Source organism: Microcaecilia unicolor, chromosome 7, assembly GCF_901765095.1.
Source record: "Microcaecilia unicolor chromosome 7, aMicUni1.1, whole genome shotgun sequence".
Classification (NCBI taxonomy): domain Eukaryota; kingdom Metazoa; phylum Chordata; class Amphibia; order Gymnophiona; family Siphonopidae; genus Microcaecilia; species Microcaecilia unicolor.
Window position 1 is genome coordinate 234,606,027 of NC_044037.1, and position 18,694 is coordinate 234,624,720.

Sequence of the window (18,694 nt, forward strand, 5' to 3'; positions counted from 1 at the left end):
CAGGCGGTCAGGCACTCGGTCATTAGTGCTGCAGGCCTACCAAAGGCTTCTTAAAGTGATGGGTACGCTAGGTAGCATCCTGACTGGGCTTGTCAGGGACATCACCCACATGTGAGAATACAAATCCTGCTGTCTTCTGAGAACACCTACTACGTGTGAATAACTTCACATTTTTTCCTGGGGCACCCTCCAGGAGCAGGAAAATACTTACTGTACCTAAAGATACAAGACACCTGCAAGTCTGTAGGCTATTGAAATGGTGTACACAGGTGCAGTAGGCATTTTTCTATTCCTGGAATAATCACATTTGCAAAAAAAAAAAGTTAGTGGGATTTGAGCCTATGTCATAGTAACATAGTAGATGACGGCAGAAAAAGACCTGCATGGTCCATCCAGTCTGCCCAAGACAAACTCATATGTGTATACCTTACCTTGAATTTGTACCTGTCCTTTTCAGGGCACAGACCATATAAGTCTGCCCAGCAGTATTTCCCGCCTCCCAACCACCAGTCCCGCCTCCCATCACCGGCTCTGGTACAGACCGTATAAGTCTGCCCTCCCCTATCCTCGCCTCCCAACCACCACCCCCTCTTCCCCCCAACTGCTCCGCCACCCAATTTCAGCTAAGCTTCTGAGGATCCATTCCTTCTGCACAGGATTCCTCTATGCATATCCCACGCATGTTTGAACTCCGTTACCGTTTTCATCTCCACCACCTCCCGCGGGAGGGCATTCCAAGCGTCCACCACCCTCTCCGTGAAAAAATGCTTCCTGACATCTTTCCTGAGTCTGCCCCCCTTCAATCTCATTTCATGTCCTCTCGTTCTACCGCCTTCCCATCTCCGGAAAAGATTCATTTGCGGATTAATACCTTTCAAATATTTGAACGTCTGTATCATATCACCCCTGTTCCTCCTTTCCTCCAGGGTGTACATGTTCAGGTCAGCAAGCCTCTCTTCATACGTCTTGGAACGTAAATCCCATACCATCCTTGTAGCTTTTCTTTGCACCACTTCCATTTTTTTAACATTCTTCGCAAGATACGGCCTCCAAAACTGAACACAATACTCCAGGTGGGGCCTCACCAACGTCTTATACTGGGGCATTAAAACCTCCTTTCTTCTGCTGGTCACTCCTCTCTTTATCCAGCCTAGCAATCTTCTAGCTACTGCCACCGCCTTGTCGCACTGTTTCGTCGCCTTCAGGTCCTCAGATACTATCACCCCAAGATCCCTCTCCCCGTCCGTGCCTATCAGACTCTCCCCGCCTAACACATACGTCTCCCTTGGATTTCTACTCCCTATGTGCATCACTTTGCATTTCTTCGCATTGAATTTTAATTGCCAAACGTTAGACCATTCTTCTAGCTTCTTCAGATCTTTTTTCATGTTTTCCACTCCCTCCGGGGTGTCCACTCTGTTGCAAATCTTGGTGTCATCCGCAAAAAGGCAAACTTTACCTTGTAACCCTTCGGCAATGTCACTCACAAATATATTGAACAGAATCGGCCCCAGCACCGATCCCTGAGGCACTCCACTACTCACCTTTCCTTCCTCCGAGCGAACTCCATTCACCACCACCCTCTGGCGTCTGTCCGTCAACCAGTTCCTAATCCAGTTCACCACTTCGGGTCCTATCTTCAGGCCGTCTAGTTTATTTAAGAGCCTCCTGTGGGGAACCGTGTCGAAAGCCTTGCTGAAATCTAAGTAGATGACGTCCATAGCATGTCCTTGATTTAATTCTCCTGTCACCCAGTCAAAGAATTCAATGAGATTCGTTTGGCACGATTTCCCTTTGGTGAAAACATGTTATCTCGGATCTTGCAACTTATTGGCTTCCAGGAAATTGACTATCCTTTCCTTCAGCATGGCTTCCATTACTTTTCCAATAACCGAAGTGAAGCTTACCAGCCTGTAGTTTCCAGCTTCTTCCCTATCCCCACTTTTGTGAAGAGGGACCACCTCCGCCGTTCTCCAATCCCTCGGAACCTCTCCCGTCTCCAAGGATTTATTAAACAAGTCTTTAAGAGGACCCGCCAGAACCTCTTTGAGCTCCCTCAGTATTCTGGGGTGGATCCTGTCCGGCCCCATGGCTTTGTCCACCTTTAGCTTTCCAAGTTGTTGATACACACTGTCTTCCGTGAACGGCGCTCTATCCACCTCATTTTCAGGTGTACTTTTGCCAGTCCCTCTCGGTCCTTCCCCAGGGTTTTCTTCAGTGAAAACAGAACAAAAGTATCTATTTAGCAAATTGGCTTTTTCTTCATCATTTTCTACATAGCTTTTCGTTGTATCTTTTAGTCTCACAATTCCCTTTATAGTCTTTCTCCTTTCACTAATATACCTGAAGAAGTTTTTGTCTCCTCTCCTTACATTTCTAGCCATTTGTTCTTCCGCTTGCGCCTTCGCCAGACGTACCTCTCTCTTGGCTTCTTTCAGTTTCATCCGGTATTCCTCCCCGTGTTCCTCCTCTTGAGATTTTCTATATTTCTGGAAAGCTAACTCTTTAATCTTTATTTTCTCAGCCACTTGCTTTGAGAACCATATCGGTTTCCTTTTTCTCTTGCTTTTATTTACTCTCCTTACATAAAGGTCTGTGGCCCTGTTTATTACTTCTTTTAGCCTGGACCACTGTCCTTCCACTTCTCTTATGTCCTCCCAGCCCATCAGCTCCTTCCTCAGGTATTCTCCCATTTTGTTAAAGTCAGCTCGCTTGAAATCCAGGACTTTGAGTTTAGAGTGGCCGCCATCCACATGAGCCGTTACATCAAAACAAACCGTTTGATGGTCACTGTTTCCCAGGTGTGCAGCCACTCGGACATTTGACACACTATCCCCATTCGTGAGCACCAGATCCAACGTGGCTCCCTCCCTCGTGGGTTCGTTCACCATTTGTCTGAGCAGAGCACTTTGGAAAGCATCCACAATCTCTCTACTTCTTTCCGATTTTGCAGACGGAACCTTCCAATCTACATCCGGCAGATTAAAATCTCCCAACAACAACACCTCTCTTTTCTTCCCCAACTTTTGAATATCAGTGATCAGATCTTTATCTAGTTCTTCCAATTGTGTCGGGGGACTATAGACAACACCCACGTGGACCAAGGTTCTATCCTCTCTTTTTAAGGTGATCCATATCGCTTCTTCCTTTCCCCAGTTCCCTGTCATTTCAGTCGCTGGGATATCATTTCTCACATACAGAGCTACTCCTCCACCTATACATCCCTCTCTATCCTTCCTAAAAAGATTATAGCCTGGTATGTTTACATCCCATTCATGGGAACCATTGAGCCATGTCTCTGTGACTGCAACTATGTCCAAGTCAGCCTCCAAAATCAGGGCTTGAAGGTCATGAATTTTATTGCTTAGACTGTGAGCATTTGTGGTCATTGCTTTCCATGTACATTTCCTAGTATGTGTTTTGGTTTTAGTGATTTGTGAGGGTGTTTTCTCTTTGGGTACCTTCTCATATTTTTGTTCCCCCTTCCTTGCTTTTTCTTTTTTTTCCGCTTCAGTTTTATTTTCAGGAACATCATTTGGTTTACCGTCCATTGCACTTACCACTAGGCTACTCCTTTGTTCTACAAGGACATCTGTGTGGCCACAAATCAGGCACTCGACCCACACTCAGTTCTGTATTTGTAGTTACATAATCACACAGGAGTCAGTTTTCGAGAGAAAGTTGGAATTTATTTAGGCCGCAGCCAGGAACATAAAACACCATCTTTTGTTCACACAATATAATAATTTAATAACTTGTAACATTCTTACTATCTAACTGTTTGCCAGGTACACAGCCTTCCTTTTCTGCAATCTCTTACTTCCACACAGGGTTTTTTTTTTTAATTTGTACCCCGCGCTTTCCCACTCATGGCAGGCTCAATGCGGCTTAGGTACTTATTTGTACCTGGGGCAATGGAGGGTTAAGTGACTTGCCCAGAGTCACAAGGAGCTGCCTGTGCCTGCAGTAGGAATCGAACCCAGTTCCCCAGGACCAAAGTCCACCACTCTAACCACTAGGCCACTCCTCCACTCACCCTGTCTCTGCTTTATTGTGCCATCCCTCTTAGCACACGTTGTCCTTCAGCCTATCCCGTTGAAGAATGTGCCTCCACAGCTGTACACAGCATCCCAATGTACCAGGCCTCCTGACTGTCCAAGCTGGGAGACAAAAGTGTCAAATATTCGTGTCTCTCATGTATCCACTAACCTGCAGCTAAACTTTTCTTTCCTTAAATTTCAACTGAACACACATGGTTTAACACTTAACTTTCAAGCATTAACTGTCAAGGTGCTGTGTACCCGGCCCTAACTGACCTAACATATCCGCGCCCCCAGCTGCGACTAAGATAGTAACTGGGCGGGCGGGTAGGGAAACGGTCCTCAGCTCTAGCCTTCTCATTCAAATCTTTTCCTGCTTCCCCACTTGCTCAGCTTTCTTCTGTCCTTCGCCCCTCCTTTCCCTACTCCTCCTTGCCTTACTCTTAACCCTTTCCTCTGCTTGATCCTCTTGCTTTCTTATCTGTTTTCTTCTAGAGCTTACACCCTCCTCCCCTAGCCCTCCTCCCCCTCCCAATATCCTTTGCTGGCCTTCGGCCCGTTTGTATTCAGCCCCCATCTAATGTGGTTGCTTAGTTCTTTTTCATACGAATACTGCCAGACAGATGTCCCTGTGCTTTGTATTCTCCAGTTTATAATTTAAACATTTCAAATTGTAAAATGGTTGTTCAGTGTTGACATCTCCAGAGTAAGCATGTCCTTCTTACGTATTTTCAAACAGGAAATCTGGACATCTTTCCTATTCGAAAATTGCTGTGAGTTGAATAGTTTTTTTTTGGACATTATGAGCAGGATGTCCAAATTCTGATTTGGATGTTCTTTTTTTTGTTGTTGTTACATTTGTACCCCGTTCTTTCCCACTCATGGCAGGCTCAATGTGGCTTACATATTATATACAGGTACTTATTTGTACCTGGGGCAATGGAGGATTAAGTGACTTGCCCAGAGTCACAAGAAGCTGCCTGTGCCTGAAGTGGGAATCGAACTCAGTTCCCCAGGACCAGAGTCCACCACCCTAACCACTAGGCCACTCCTCCACATTTTGAAAATGCCCCTCCACGTCTTCTTTCAAGAAGCTAGCAAATTTCCAATGGATGGTCTCTCTTACCAACAGGATTTCATCCATTAGTATTTGTGACATAACTTGCTTCATTTTTGTTTTTCGTTCACATTCTTTCCTTGATCATAGTAGGGCTTCAAGAAGGAGTTTTGGAAATCCTTTAATATACAATGCATCCATCTGAATGAAAATATATATATATATATATATATATATATACACAGTATATATTTTTTGTTTTTGTGCAGGTCTCTTTGATAAGCTTAATTGCTAATGCCATGGGCTACTCAGAACTAGGTGCAATTAAATCCCTTAGGACACTTAGAGCATTAAGACCTCTACGAGCACTGTCACGATTTGAAGGGATGAGGGTAAGACAAAATACATAATTATGAAGTAAAATATTAATAGAAATTGTGCATGCAAAATAAACTTAAAAGAATGATGAATTCATGCAGAAATACTCTAATAACATTTTACTTGTACCCATCATTAACGGATATGTTGTAGGTTACTGTCCTTCTATGTTAAATTGTACAGAGCTGCGTAACTCTAGTAGCGCTTTAGAAATGTCAAGTAGTAGTAGTAGGTTGCCTTGACACATTATTATTATTATTTGTTTAGCACTACAAGGTGTATGCAGCACTTTATAGAGACAATGGATGTGCCGGCACTTACACAAGGAAGATGACTTTATTTTATTTGAGCAGATTATGTTTTGAATAATCTACAATTGTAGACAGAGTATAGTTTTAAAAACAAGTACATAAAAAATAAAATCACACACAAAATGACTCAATACAAGATGACTGCACATTACACTACTTAAAACAGTCAGTATATCCTTAAACCAGTGTCTCAGGTAGCAACTACACAATCAGTCTGTATAGCTTAAAATCAATACTTCGGGTAGCAGCTACATAGATGTAAAAGCTTGCTGAAAATTAAAAAAAAATCCAGTTTCCTCACTGATCTTAAAGTGGATTGCAGCACATTCCAAATTTTCAGTCCAGTGATAGAAAAAATGGAGGTCTAATCCTCCATGTCAACCAAACAGATTGCAGGGACTTAGATGGCAGATATAAATGAAAGTTTGAGGAAATCACTTGATTTCAATGTTTCATGTCTTTCCTTTCATTTTATGGAGTTCTTTTCTGTTTTAAAATTTTACAGTCTGGGGAAGTCACGTGACCTCAGTCAGAAAGGCCGTGTAGCGCTTGTTCTCCCGCCAGCATCTCTTTATTTTTTGATCATATAAGCAGTCTTTTCGTTATTCTCAGAGATTTATCTACAGAACGGATGCTCTAAAGATCATGGCTCACAAATGTAACAAAAATGACCATCTGTCCGCGGTGCACTCTGCTTCTAAGCGCTCCAAACAGGAACCAAGCACATCAGAGAAGGCCATGATAGTGCCTTTGCCTTTGGATAAAGCAGACACCATCACCAGCGATATAAAGTCCGTTAGAGAGTTGATATAACAAAATTTAAAAACTACCTTCAAGATGAAATCTGATCTTGTAGCTGGGTTGACTCAGTTCACGCAGTTTAATGCCAGATTGAAGTTTATTGATGAACACATCACGGCACATGATGAAGAGCATGCTTCCACACAATGTAAATTAAATAAAATTTAAATTTTGCAACATGACATTGAAGATTTGTCAAACTAAGAGGTCCTTTTACGAAGCTGCAGCAAAAGGGACCTGCACTGGCATCGGCGTGTGTTATTGACGCATGTCGAGACCCCCTTTTACCACAGCAGGTAAAAGGCAGGTTTCCCTTTTCTTAAACCACTTGCCATGCGGCCATTTTGGGAGGGAGCTTTTACCGCCTCTCATTGAGGTGGCAGTAAGGGCTCCCACGCTAACCCGGCAATAACCAATTACCACCGGGTACACACCAGCGCTACAAAAATTAAAATATTTTTGTAGCACCGGAAATCATGTGTGTTGACGGAGGGAACTACAGCCGGACTGCTGCTGTAGCCCAGCGGTACTTCCCTGTTACCGAGCAGTAAGCCCACGTTGGGCTTACCACCGCTTCATAAAAGGGCCCCTCAATGCACAGAAATAACCTTCGCCTTCTGGGCCTGCCAGAAAAGATTGAAGGTAAGGACTTTACTATCATTTCTACCATCCTTTTGACTAATATTCTGAAATTATAACCGAAAGTTCTACTTGATATAGAACATGCTCATCATATCGTGGCTCAACCACCACCACCTGGAAAGAACTTCCCTAGACCAATTATTATTACGTTTCTCAGGCATAATCAAGTTATGATGATTCTAGAAGCTGTGCACTCTATACCATCTCTAATCTTTGAGGGTTCCAAGATTATTATAACACCAGACTTCTCTAAGCCCACAGCAAAACAAAGTAGAAAATTGTTTATGGAAATTAAAGGCCATTGGAGCCCAATACGGCCTAATGTACCCTGCCATAATGCAAGTAACCTTTCAAAACAATACTAAGTATTACTCTGTCCCTGATGAGCTACTGAAATTTCTTAATGCTCACACCGCTGGTCCACTTGGCAATACTTGCTGACAAAGATACTCCAGTTATCGCTATGTTCTTCTGTGTGATTTCTGCAACTAAGGGCTGCTCAATTCTTATCATACATTCAGCCTGCATGCCAGTTCGGAGACGTGCCCGGCCATGCTGAACACACACCATTCCATTCATTGAGGTAATTCCTTGTATTTTGTTCTCTATTGGGTTTTTTTTTTGCCTTTTCTCGTTCAGTTTTTCCCTTGATTTTTAACCACGAGGATTGTACTTTCCTGCCATTTTCACTCTGTGTGCAAGTTGAGATGGAGTCTGCCCTACATCACCGTTTTTCTTCCGTGATTGATTTACCATGGCTAAGCTGTGAATCATCATGCTCCCACCCTATAAAATGTTTAAAAAAATATCCTTCTCTAACTTAAAAAACTCAGGCTCAGACATATGCCTGCTACAAGAGTCCCGTTTGAATCTAACAAATGCATCTAAACTCACTGGCAAATGGTACAATCAATGTTATGCAGCCCCTGCGATGGGACGGAAAAATGGAGTGATAACCTTAATATACAAATCATATCCAATCCAATTCTTGTCACATAACTATGACTCAGATGGCCGATAGTCATCACTGGAAGATATCAATGTTTATGCACCCAATACTGATGACTCTAATTTCTTTCACTGTGTCACTAATTCTGGATCCATATTCTTGATATGCAACACCATATTGGGTGGTGACTTCAATTTCCCATTGGATCCATACTTAGATCTTCCAATTGTCATCCCGCCAAGCTCAAGATATGCTCATGCATCTTAATGGATTGTCGGATCTATAGAGACTGATCCACACCACATCATGAGACTACTCATTCTGCTCTGCACCTCCTCACTCTCGCTCCAGATTAGACTGCTTCTTGGGTACAAAGATTTAATTCCTATGCTTGATCAAGCCAAAATACATGAGATATCAATCTCAGATCATGCTGCAGTCACTTGCAATCTTCATTGGTCCCCAGAGCATTCAAAATCCTCATCTTGGAGACTTAACACTTCCCTCCTAACGGACGATTCTTGCCAACAACTGTGATCCTGCCTTATCATTTATCACTGTCTGAGAAACCTACAAAGCTTGGTTACATGGTGAAGTAATTAGCTAACAACTTGGCTATTACCCAATTAGAACAAAAGATACACCAATTGGAATGTACCTTATACACTGGTCTATCTAAGCCCATTTTACAAAAACTGTGGCTATTGAAATTGCAACACAACTCACTTTATTATTCTGAAGCTAACAAGGCTGGGAAATTGCTAGCATCTTAACTGAAAGGTAAAAGGACTAAACTGCATATGGCCTGTATCAGAACATCATGTGGCTCACGTCTTCCTCTGAAATCCTAACAGCCTTCAAACAATTTTACAGTACTTTGTACTCATCAGAGTGCAGTGCCACAGATTCTGACATATCTTCATTCTTGTCAAAACTACAGTTGCCATGTCTCTCTGATCACCAAATACAACTCCTCAACAAGCCCATCCTCATTAGTGAAATTCTATCAGCTGTTAAAGTCAAACTGCTTCCATCTGCTAAAGCTGTAGGCTGATGGTGAAGTTTTACAAATCTTTTTCAGCTTCCCTCTCCCCGAGACTTTTACATTATTATCAGGCATTGATCTCATCACCTCAGCAGATGTGTAGATTCTTGGAAGCTAACATTGTTCTGGCAAAACCAAACACAGATCCTCACCTGGTACAGAATTATAGGCTCATATCGCTTTTGAATTCTGACTACAAAATATATACAAAAATTATTTGCTGCAGTCTTAAACAGGTTATACATCCTCTTACTAATAGGGATCAGACAATTTTCTTGAAAAACTGGTTTGGTTCTGATAACATCAGATTGCTATGTCATTTAATCCACTCTGCTCGATCAAGGCCCTATCCTGTTCTATCAGTCTCCTTGGACACAGAGAAGGCTTTTGATTGAGTAGAGTGAAAATATTTATTTGTTGTGTTATGTAATTTTGGTATTCCTGGATTGTTTGTACAAATGCTGCAACTGTTATACACCTCACCCGTAGCATGGATAGTGGCTAATGGTGAACTCTCCAAATTGTTCACGCTAAATAGAGACACCAGCCAAGGATGTCCAATATCACTTCTTTTGTTTAGTTTGGCTCGAGCCGCTGTTGGTTGCTGTGCATCAAAGTACTCATATGAATTTAAGCTTTTGGCATATGCCAATGGCATAATGGTATATTTAACTCAGCCCCAAAAGTCACTATTTGCACTCATTCAGTTAATATTCCACTTATGTACACTATCTGGGTATAGAATCAACTGGGAGAAAACTGAGCTTATGCCCCTGAATGATCATTGTGCACTATTCACCATACCTGACTACCCACTTAAATGGCTAACCACCTCCTTAAAATATCTGGGCATATTCTTTGACAGGGACTTTATATCCTCAATTAAAATTAATACTGATAAAATTCTACTTAGACTCCCTTACAACATGGTCACACCTTCACCTCTCCTGGTGGAGCACATTGAATTTGCTAAAAATAATGATTATCCCAAAAATCACTTATATTTTAAGCATGATTCCACTATTATTCCAAAATTCTTTTTATAAATCCATAGAGCAGTTGTTAATCAACTTTTTATGGAATTCTAAATCCCCTAGAATCTCTGTACTTAAAGTAAAAGCCCCTAGGCTGCATGGTGGGGTCAATTTTCTTGACCTATTAACGTATCATAAAGCCTTTATCATATGTCATGGTTTGGAATGGATCTTTCCTACTGACCCCAACAACAATCTGCCATGGATGCTGCTACTTAAAAAATATCGTTTTGATCCCTTACCTTTCCACCACCACCTTGTAGCAGTGCGATTTCCTAAGAGGTTTATAACCAATCCTATCTTCAAAACAACGCACATGCTACTCTCCAAATTTGATAGTACCTTAAAAATGCCTTGGTCCCAAACTCTTTATTTATTTACCTCTATGGCATAATCCCTCCCTCTTAATTGATAAAAAAGCAAGTATCGGGTCACATTAGCACAGAATAGGCATATGGGACCTCTGTGATTTTATTAACCTGTGAAACCTCACTTGGAAAACATTTTCTGAAATGCAAGATGATTTTTTTTCTTTACCTAATTCACAGTTCTTTAAATGTTTCCAAATATGCTGTCTACTCAGAAAGTGCATATTGGTCTCATCTCCTCTATCTGTAACCTCTCTTGTCCAATTGAGTATAAGTATCTGGTTCTTAAGGATAATTGCTTTAGAGATGTTTTAGAGAAACATGACTGTTTACTACTGAACACATTGTGCTCACCATTGCACTTAAAATGGTCTTTGCTTCTTGGAAAACGTTAGATCAAGCCAACTGCAATCAATGGTGGAACTTGGTCTGCACCTCCTACAAATATGAATCTTATATCTCTAAGCATTCAAAAGTGTCTGTTAACTTTTATGAAGAAATGGTCAACTCTCTTAAAACATCTTGAAGTCTTAATGTATATTAATCTCGCATGCAACTTAATTGTACTGTATTATTTATCCTCGTGTCCTCGCTGTTCATTATTTGATGCTTAGTGTTCTTTGTCTTACTATAAAATCAATAAAAGTTCAAAGATTTAAAAAAATTACGATCTTTAGTTGCCTGGATGATATATAAAAGTTTTAAACAAACATAAACATTACCGCTACACTACCAGGCAATGTTTTGAATATCAGTAATAAAACTTCCATATGTAAGTGCCACTTCCATGTGTGAGCTGCTGGGTACATGCCATTCATTTTTCAGTGTGTTTCTTTATAAAATGGCTGCTCCTGCTGGCAAATACACTTGTATTCCTGCATGTTTCTTAAGAAAAGCTGTTGTCAGCATATCCTTTTCTGAAATACCACTGGAATATGGAGCATGTCAAGACCTAGGCGTTTCTATTCCAGTCCTTATATTCTGTGTAAAAATAGGGCTTTACGTGCAGTTTCACCTACATATAAGGAGGACAAAAAAACATTTCTGCAGTAGAGGTGTGTACTGCCTGTAGAAATAGCTTTGAAAATGGCCTCCCCTAAGTATTTCTGACTAGTTTTCAAGCTCTACGCTCTCTTCTTTCGTTAAAGCAAAGCACTGCACTGAAATTAAATATTTAGGAAGATTGAAATTTAAGTTTCAACTTGCAAGGATGAATTTTCTTCCTTTCTAATGTTTGTGAAATGTTAAAACAATTTCATTGCTTAAAATTTAAATTTGCCAACTAAATGTGCCAGTGACAAACCTAGTTTTAGTAAGTTTGTCTGTGTCAGTATTGCTTCAGATGTAATCGTAAGCATAACTGTACATGAGTAAAGGGACCTGAGAGATTTTCAGTTGTAAGTATACAATTGTTGGATCAATACACTATCTTTGATACATAAACTTATCAACTACTATCTTTTTCAGTCAGTTCTTATACCGTTATTATTTAAGTTTGTATCTCATATATTATTTGTCATTTTTGCTATGTTTATGTTTAATACTTATTTCTCTTTTTTTTTTCTTTAGAGAACACAAACTGTATGACATCATCTTACCTCTATCAGGTCTTTATTTTTGTTAATTGTTTTACATTGTTTTTTTTAACCATCTAGACACCAGTTACTATTTTGTTGTTTTATGACAAATAGTTCTAAAAACATTTTTTTTACTCCATAGAAATGGACATAGTTTTGAGTTTATAGATAAACTGGCTTATTGAAAGATTGTCTTATCCTCAACTAAATGTGTATTCTTACATGTATTATTTCTTTAATTTTTGAACTAGGTGGTTGTGAATGCCCTTATGGGAGCAATTCCATCCATCATGAATGTACTTCTGGTCTGCCTTATATTCTGGCTCATTTTCAGCATAATGGGAGTGAATCTGTTTGCTGGCAAATTCTTTCATTGTGTTAATACCACCAGTGGTGAGATGTTCCTAGAAACTGTAGTGAATAATAAAAGTGAATGCCTTATGCTCAGAAATCAAAGTGCCCGATGGAGGAACGTGAAAGTAAACTTTGATAACGTGGGAGCTGGATATCTTTCTCTTCTTCAAGTAGTAAGTTGATTATCATATGTATGTGTTTGTGTGTGTGTGTGTGTGTGTATGTATGTATGTATGTATATATATATATATATATATATATATATATTCTTATTAATTAATAGTGCATTTTTCAGAATTATTTTTCTATTACATGATTTATAGGGCCCTGTTTCCTAAGGTGCATTACTGTTTTTAGCACGCCTACACTTAGCGCGTGTTCTAACCAGGTAGGCGCCTATAGGGATATTGTAGGCACTTACTTGGCTAATGCGCAAACATGGTTAACACACTACTACTACTACTACTTATCATTTCTATAGCGCTACTAAACGTACGCAGTGCTGTACACTTGAACACACATTAAAAACATACATTAATGTGCTTATAAAGCTGCTTAGTAAACAGTGCCCATAGCTTGTATAATTGACCATTATATCTATAATCAGTCCTCAACCATTTGATGAAAACCGGACTCGTATACAGTACCTTATTGTTATTCTTCTCTTTGTCACGATTGCTTCCAGTCCTTCCCTCCTCCTGCTGCCACTGTTTCCACTTCTCCTCCCTACACTCTGACCAAGGAGTGCGGGGTACTTCTCTCTGAAACAGAATTTTCTGCACATTTCTACAGTGTATAGGACTCTGAATCAGTGCACACATAAGTCTCCATGGCAGCTTCAACCACTCCTGCAGTTTGGATGTGTGGAAATGAGATCCGCAGGAGGAAAGGCACCTTGAATGAGCATGAGCTCATTATTCTACACTTGGGTCAACCACACTGATAATTGTACTTCAGAGAGCAATACACTGCAAATACATGTTAGGGTGCAAAGCACCTAGGAGATACAAGTGGAGAATTGGGCAGGACAGAGAAGCTATAATTTGATCACAGTTCAAAAATAGCGTATGCAGGGTTGACTACACTAGTCCTTTGATTTAATAAAAATAAAAAGAATTGAAAGTGCATTTCGGACGAGTAATAATCAAAACTTTATAACTTGGGTGAACATTTATTTACCCATATAAAAAGTGAAGTTACACTATTGCTGTCTCCGTCCATTTATTGCAGTTATTCTCCGAGGACAAGCAGGCCGTCTTCCCGCCCGAACCAGCTCGTGCCGGCCAGTCTTCTTTTGTCCGCGCTCGGTACGGTCGTGTATCGCCGTTCGCGCCCCAAAGTTGACCTCGCGCGTCGTTTATCGACTGTGTCTTTCAAAATAAAAAAAATTTAAAAAAAGGTGTCGGAAGGGGACCTTTATGGTCTTCTCCCTTCCCATACTTCCAGTTTTTGCCCCGGTAAGTTTTCTTTCGTCGTCGGGGTAGGCTCTATTTAGGCCTCGGTCGAAGTTTTTTCTTCCCCCTAAATTTTGCGGTGCCTTTTTCGCCATTTCGAGTTTTGATCTCGCCGGCGCGATTTTTCCGCCCATGACATCGAAGTCTTCCAGCGCAAGAAGTGCGCCCGGGTAATCTCGCTCACTGACAGGCACGCGTCGTGTCTTCAGTGTCTGGGGGCTGGGCACCGCCCTCAGGCCTGTAGTCTGTGTTCCCTTTTACAAAAGCGGACTCAGGTAGCGAGATTAGTCCAGTGGAACATTTTGTTCTCTGGCTCTTCGTCGGCATCGGCACCGGGAGTATCGACTGCTTCGACGTCGTCGGCGCCTGGACCTTCATCTTCGCCCCCGATTGCATCGAGTGCATCGAGGCATCGGCCCTCTGCATCGGGGCGACATCGGAAGGCAGCGTCGGTGGTATCGAGACCTCCTCGTCTGCTGATGTCGTCGGACGGTGGTGCTTCGTCTGGAGTGCAGGTGAGGGCTGTCCTTTCCCCTGCTGGTGGCGGTGAGCCTTCGGGTGGGTCTCCCCCCACCCTCAGGGCTCCTGCGGTACAGCCCCCCCGAGACCGACCTCCTTCGGCCTCGGCCCCGAGGAAGAGACGGCTGGATTCTACGTCCTCCTCGTCGGTGCCGGGAAGCTCCGGTGACATGCTTCGTTCCAAGAAGTCGAAGAAGCATCGGCACCGGTCTCCTTCCCATGTCGACACCGAGAGCTCTGGGTCGCCGAAGGAGTCGGCACCCAGTAGGCATCGGCACCGAGAGGACCGCTCGCCCTCTGTTCAAGAGGTGTCGATGCGCTCCCCCTTGGACAGCCCGGAACAGCCTCCACGCCCGGAACAGACTCTGACATCGACGCCTGCATCGACTTCCATGCCTTTTTCTGCAGCCGCTCTGAACGAGAGCCTCCGGGCCGTTCTCCCAGAGATCCTGGGAGAGCTGTTGCGCCCTACCCCTCCGGTACCGGGGGTGCTTGCACCTCCGGTACTGTTGAGTGAGGCGCCGGCTGGCCCATTACCCGGGGTGAGGTCTCCGGCGTCAGTACCGCGTGCGGTACCGACTGCGGTCGCCTCCCAGGAAGGCTCCTCGACTACGTCGGCGGAGGGAGCTTCGCCGGTGCGGGCGAGGGAGTCTACCTCTCGACGTCCTCCTCGTCGGTGCCGGGAAGCTCCGGTGACATGCTTCGTTCCAAGAAGTCGAAGAAGCATCGGCACCAGTCTCCTTCCCGTGTCGACACCGAGAGCTCTGGGTCGTCGAAGGAGTCGGCACCCAGTAGGCATCGGCACCGAGAGGACCGCTCGCCCTCTGTTCAAGAGGTGTCGATGCGTTCCCCCTTGGACAGCCCGGAACAGCCTCCACGCCCGGAACAGACTCTGACATCGACGCCTGCATCGACTTCCATGCCTTTTTCTGCAGCCGCTCTGAACGAGAGCCTCCGGGCCGTTCTCCCAGAGATCCTGGGAGAGCTGTTGCGCCCTACCCCTCCGGTACCAGGGGTGCTTGCGCCTCCGGTACTGTTGAGTGAGGCGCTGGCTGGCCCATTACCCGGGGTGAGGTCTCCGGCGTCAGTACCGCGTGCGGTACCGACTGCGGTCGCCTCCCAGGAAGGCTCCCCGACTACGTCGGCGGAGGGAGCTTCGCCGGTGCGGGCGAGGGAGTCTACCTCTTGACGCTCCCACCGTGGCCGTGGTTCCACTGAGTCGAGCCGGACATGGTTGCAGACACAGGTCCGTGAACTTGTGTCTGACACCGAGGGTGAGGCCTCGTGGGAAGAAGAGGAAGACATCAGATATTTCTCTGACAAGGAGTCTGAGGGTCTTCCTTCTGATCCCACTCCCTCTCCTGAAAGGCAGCTTTCTCCTCCCGAGAGTCTGTCTTTCGCTTCCTTTGTCCGGGAGATGTCTACGGCCATCCCCTTCCCAGTGGTTGTGGAGGACGAGCCCAGGGCTGAAATGTTTGAGCTCCTGGACTATCCTTCTCCACCTAAGGAAGCGTCCACAGTACCCATACATCATGTCCTCAAAAAGACATTGCTGGCGAACTGGACCAAGCCATTAACTAATCCCCACATCCCCAAGAAGATTGAGTCCCAGTACCGAATCCATGGGGACCCAGAGCTGATGCGCACTCAGTTGCCTCACGACTCTGAGTTGTGGATTTGGCCCTAAAGAAGGCCAAGAGTTCTAGGGAGCATGCTTCGGCGCCCCCGGGCAAGGACTCTAGAACCTTGGACTCCTTTGGGAGGAAGGCCTACCATTCTTCTATGCTCGTGGCCAAAATTCAGTCGTACCAGCTCTGCACGAGCATACACATGCGGAACAATGTGCGGCAGTTGGCGGGCTTGGTGGATAAGCTCCCCCCTGAGCAAGCCAAGCCTTTTCAGGAGGTGGTCAGGCAGCTGAAGGCGTGCAGAAAATTCCTGGCCAGAGGGGTGTATGACACCTTTGATGTTGCGTCCAGGGCCGCTGCTCAAGGTGTGGTGATGCGCAGACTCTCATGGCTGCGTGCCTCCGACCTGGAGAATAGGATCCAGCAGCGGATTGCGGACTCGCCTTGCCGTGCGGATAATATTTTTGGAGAGAAAGTCGAACAGGTGGTAGAACAGCTCCACCAGCGGGACACCGCATTCGACAAGTTCTCCCGCCGGCAGCCTTCAGCCTCTACCTCTACAGGTAGAAGATTTTTTTGGGGAAGGAAGACTGTTCCCTACTCTTCTGGCAAGCGTAGGTACAATCCTCCTTCTCGACAGCCTGCGGCCCAGGCTAAGCCCCAGCGCGCTCGCTCTCGTCAGCAGCGTGCGCCTCAGCAAGGCCCCTCGGCTCCCCAGCAAAAGCAAGGGACGAGCTTTTGACTGGCTCCAGCAGAGCATAGCCGACATCCAAGTGTCAGTGCCGGGCGATCTACCAGTCGGGGGGAGGTTGAAAGCTTTTCACCTAAGGTGGCCTCTCATAACCTCCGATCAGTGGGTTCTCCAAATAGTCCGGCAAGGATACACCCTCAATTTGGCCTCAAAACCCCCAAATTGTCCACCGGGAGCTCAATCTTACAGCTTCCAACACAAGCAGGTACTTGCAGAGGAACTCTCCGCCCTTCTCAACGTCAATGCGGTCGAGCCCGTGCCATCCGGGCAAGAAGGGCTGGGATTCTATTCCAGGTACTTCCTTGTGGAAAAGAAAACAGGGGGGATGCGTCCCATCCTAGACCTAAGGGCCCTGAACAAATATCTGGTCAAAGAAAAGTTCAGGATGCTTTCCCTGGACACCCTTCTCCCCATGATTCAGGAAAACGATTGGCTATGCTCTCTGGACTTGAAGGACGCCTACACGCACATCCCGATACTGCCAGCTCACAGACAGTATCTGCGATTTCAGCTGGGCACACGTCACTTCCAGTACTGTGTGCTACCCTTTGGGCTCGCCTCTGCGCCCAGAGTGTTCACCAATTGCTTGGCTGTAGTAGCAGCGGCACTTCGCAGCTGGGGGTACACATGTTCCCATATCTCGACGATTGGCTGGTGAAGAACACATCCGAGGCAGGAGCCCTGCAGTCCATGCAGATGACTATTCGCCTCCTGGAGCTACTGGGGTTTGTGATAAATTACCCAAAGTTTCATCTTCTCCCAGTACAGAAACTCGAATTCATAGGAGCTCTGCTGGATTCTCGGACGGCTCGCGCCTATCTCCCAGAGACGAGAGCCAGCAACTTGTTGTCCCTCGTCTCGCGGGTGCGAGCGTCCCAGCAGATCACAGCTCGGCAGATGTTGAGATTGCTGGGCCACGTGGCCTCCACAGTTCATGTGACTCCCATGGCCCGCCTTTACATGAGATCTGCTCAATGGACCCTGGCATCCCAGTGGTCTCAGGCTGCTGGAGACCTAGAAGACGTGATCCACCTGTCCACGAGTTTTCTCAAATCCCTGTATTGGTGGACGATTTGGTCCAATTTGACTCTGGGACGTCCTTTCCAAATTCCTCAGCCACAAAAAGTGCTGACCACGGATGCGTCTCTCCTGGGATGGGGAGCTCATGTCGATGGGCTTCACACCCAAGGAAGCTGGTCCCTCCAGGAACGCGATCTGCAGATCAATCTTCTGGAGTTACGAGCGATCTGGAACGCTCTGAAGGCTTTCAGAGATCGGCTGTCCCACCAAATTATCCAAATTCAGACAGACAACCAGGTTGCCATGTATTACGTCAACAAGCAGGGGGGCACCGGATCTCGCCCCCTGTGTCAGGAAGCCGTCAGCATGTGGCTCTGGGCTCGCCGTCACGGCATGGTGCTCCAAGCCACATATCTGACAGGCATAAACAACAGTCTGGCCGACAGGTTGAGCAGGATTATGCAACCTCACGAGTGGTCGCTCAATTCCCGTGTAGTGCGACAGATCTTCCAGGTGTGGGGCACCCCCTTGGTAGATCTCTTCGCATCTCGAGCCAACCACAAAGTCCCTCAGTTCTGTTCCAGGCTTCAGGCCCACGGCAGACTGGCATCGGATGCCTTCCTCCTGGACTGGGGGGAGGGTCTGCTGTATGCTTATCCTCCCATACCTCTGGTGGGGAAGACTTTGTTGAAACTGAAGCAAGACCGAGGCACCATGATTCTGATTGCTCCTTTTTGGCCGCATCAGATCTGGTTCCCTCTTCTTC

General features: G+C 45.0%; 1 protein-coding gene across 1 annotated transcript in view; it reads left to right on the forward strand.

The window, feature by feature from the left end:
* LOC115473687 (sodium channel protein type 2 subunit alpha-like) overlaps positions 1-18,694 on the forward strand; it is a 381,519-nt gene that overhangs the window by 303,497 nt on the left and 59,328 nt on the right. Inside the window, exons 22-23 of the mRNA XM_030208710.1 lie at positions 5,367-5,489; positions 12,454-12,729. Of these exons, the coding sequence (XP_030064570.1) occupies positions 5,367-5,489; positions 12,454-12,729 (399 nt within the window). The remainder of the gene's footprint in view (positions 1-5,366; positions 5,490-12,453; positions 12,730-18,694) is intronic.